The following is a 3,648-nucleotide window of genomic DNA, read 5'->3' on the forward strand; positions in this document are numbered from 1 at the left end:
TCAGCAGACAGCATCACATCGTCAAGCGCTGCGAAGAATGAAGATCAATTTGCCGTACTATACATTGTGTATTCGTTTTTACATATTTAACTTAACTTTAATTACATTCATGAAATAATAAGTAGAGAGTGCAGGTTTGATACTATAAAAACCATTTTACCTAGCAATAACAACATTAGCAATACAATCATAAACTTCAATGTTATTTTCTTGTTTTATTATACTTTTAGAAAATTTGTTTTGTTCTATATAAAAACCTGTTTCCTTTGTCAATTACATAGGTAATATGCCAAGTGGCGCATTCAGGGTGGGAGGGGGCCTGACATTTATGGCGAAATATAGAACTTGAAGAAAGACGTAGCGATTCTTCCAGCTCAGAAGGAAGCTAATTATCTGAAAATAAGAGCACTCAAACAATGTTAATGATAGTGTAGTGTATTTTGCAGTTATGGTTGATGTCTATAGCACCTTATGTAGGTTGTGTTTGAAGTTAAGGTTTAAGTGTTTGAGTCTGTATGTGGGATGCAAGTACAGGGATTTAGTGTTGTCTGTTTGTAAACCTAAAGACAATAAACAATTGATAAAAAGTTAATGTTGATGTTAACTTCTTTGGAATGTATGTCCATATATATTTTGTTGATAAATGCAATGAAATAAAACATGAATTACTTGATGTTAATAAGTATACTAATTTTAGACTGTGAACATAGACAATACACTTCCCAATTTGTGAATACTTATTTTAAATATTCAAACATAGAAGTTAAATAATTCAAATTAAGCATCTATATTAATAACAAAATCAAGGAATGAATTTCAGTGTTTTGAAAGGCAATATATATAAAATAATGGTCCACAAATAGAAATATACACAACTTATATGTTAACAGATTAGCTGTGTTCAATTATTAATATAATAGTAGTAAAAATAATAATAAAATAATAATAATAATAATAATAATAATAATAATAATAATAATAAAAATAATAATAACAATAACAATCACAACTACAATAATATGTACCCTTTTAAGAATTGAATTTTAACATTCATGCTGTTAATAACAATGATGATGATAATATCAATAATAATATTGATGATAACAATACCCTAGTTCATAAATATAAAACGATCAAATAAATTAAAATATAAAATTGAATAAAAATCTACAAATATTAAAAAATGACAATATATATAAATATATCAAGGTGGGAGCTCTACTTTACAAATATTCTTTAGCAAATAAGGAAACTACACAAATTTGCCTATTTGCATAATGAACATAATTTGAAATACAAACTCAGCCAAATATATAATAAACATTAACGCACACATCCATGCACACATCAACAATGAACACCAGTTGATACAAGAATCCATCCAATGGTTCCAAGTTGGTAGCTATTGCACACACATAATGCATAATTGATTGGCTGCATTATTAGGACCAGGTGTAGTAAAATGTGAATGTATGCAAGAACACATGCTTCCCATAATGCATTGCAGTTGAGCCAAATAGGCTGATTGGATGGATTTTGGATACAGGTGTGTACATGATGTACATATTTGAATCATTTTATTTCCGACAAGTTTAACGAGGGATAGAAATATTCCTATCAATATAATAAATATATGAGCAATTAAATTTGTATACAATTTAGGATCTTTAAAAAAAATGATCTGAATTATATTTTACAGTAATGAATAAAATTAATAGTTTTTTTAAAACATACCAATAAATGTACAATACTTTTCCTGCTATAATCTAATCAATGAAGCAGAGAAATATAAGAGATTTTTGGCATTTGTCTTCATAATTGGCAATCTATGATTTAAATACTATACATATAAAACAGCATTTGGACATCTATACTCATTCTAACCGATATTTGGTTCTACGCTGCTGTACAAAATCCAATATGGAAATCAAAATTTTGTTAGATAACTATCAGTCCTATCCGACAAACTCTCAGCTTTATATAGAAATATATAGACCTCAGAAGCATTAAAACACCTTTGATTACAAATTCTCAATGAAAATGAGTTTGTTTGCAGCTTTCTGATTATCTTTGGAACGAAACTTTGATTTTACGTCAAAGTGCAATAGATATGCGTGTTGCTGCAACATTACATCACGCATTGGAAGTAGATCAGCACGATAGCTCCACAGATCATCTCAGTCTGTAACACCTTTCTTGTTGCACATCAAAGTATGTTAACATACACATATCTACAACTAAACCTGAGATGCTTTTGTTGCATCTTCCCGGTGTGTGACACGTAACATGTTGCATCACCAAGGTATTATGTCTTATGAATGACAGTACAGTTTCCTTGGATGACAAGCAACGTCATCAAATTATGTGACAACATCAACTGGATGTGTTATAATTTACATTTTGCATCATCTCTACGAGTTACACGTAACATATTGCATCATGAAAGTATGCGACACCAGTAACAATTCATTTGCAGGACACATAACTTTTCTTCACACAAGTATACAACACATACAACTATCTTTGCGGTAGCTCGCAACAATTTTACACGTCATACCACCAAACATGATGTAAAATCATCTGCCTTTTTGTCGTCAAAGTTCTTTTGTAAAGCTAAATTATCATTTCACTGCATTTCATAATTTGGTACAAACTGTCCCTGTGAATTAATGATCTTATGCTGGTTCATGACGGTGCGTAGAATTCATTGTTTTGCAAGTAAGTTTTTTCAGTTTTTCCATTTTTACCGGACGGTTTCTGTTCTACTGATGCATACTTGTAATTCATAGTTTTGCGTTCGAAGAAACCACACTGAAAAAAATAGGAAAATATGATTAGAAAATCCAAAAGAAAAAGAAAGATAGATAGAAACTTGAATGTATAAAATATTATATATAAATTAATGATACAAAAAAATATTCTCCACTTGATTCTATCATGTTAATGCAAGATTATGTTCAGGTGATACATAGGTGTGGGACAGAATCTGACAGTTTAATCTGGGGAGAGGACATGAAGAGGATGAATAGGAAGCTGAACCTGCTGATTACATTCAGATTTTTTTTTGGAGGGGAGGGGGAAGCTCATGTGTCTATGCATCCTGTCTAAACTTACCAGTACATGCAACATGCATTGATGGTAAGCAATAAACATAGCATGTTCTATATTTGTATTTTTTGTCTAATAACATTTACTTATATCACCCCATTTAATTATATATACAACCTTATTTAGACCTTCAAAAGCAAAATACAGTACTGTACTGTGATGTACATCTAAGCATTCAGGATATATGCTCTACATGTCTTTGAAGCATATCTAAAACAAGTTTATCATTTTCCCAAAATAAGTAAATTTTTGTAATTTCAGTTATAGTGGTATTGGTGGATAATGGATGTAATGATGATTGTGTTGGTGGTAATGATATTGGTGGCAGTGGTGGCGCCAGCAGGGATGGGGCTTAAGCCCCTATGGGACAAGTCAGCCTCCCACTGGCCGAGCTCGTCGGGCAGTCGGACCAAAACAAAACTAACAAACAGGCCTACACCAAAGACAAAACATATCACAGTCGTATAGTGCCATTTCCAGCCATCCAGAATTCCCTATTTTAAAAAAAAAATTGGGAGGGGGACACCATCTCCCAAATCC

The 3,648-nt window shown here is 31.5% G+C and overlaps 1 protein-coding gene across 1 annotated transcript in view; it reads right to left on the reverse strand.

Annotated features, from left to right (window-relative positions):
- Positions 1-202: 202 nt before the first annotated feature.
- The window catches only part of LOC117119809 (integrin alpha-6-like), a 71,748-nt gene continuing 68,302 nt past the window's right edge, over positions 203-3,648 (reverse strand). The window contains exon 25 of the mRNA XM_033264736.1: positions 203-2,811. Coding sequence (XP_033120627.1) covers positions 2,686-2,811 — 126 coding nt within the window. The 3' untranslated portion in view covers positions 203-2,685. The remainder of the gene's footprint in view (positions 2,812-3,648) is intronic.

This window comes from Anneissia japonica, unplaced genomic scaffold (assembly GCF_011630105.1).
Source record: "Anneissia japonica isolate Jap-2015-1 unplaced genomic scaffold, ASM1163010v1 scaffold287752_len1182401_cov188, whole genome shotgun sequence".
Classification (NCBI taxonomy): Eukaryota; Metazoa; Echinodermata; class Crinoidea; order Comatulida; family Comatulidae; genus Anneissia; species Anneissia japonica.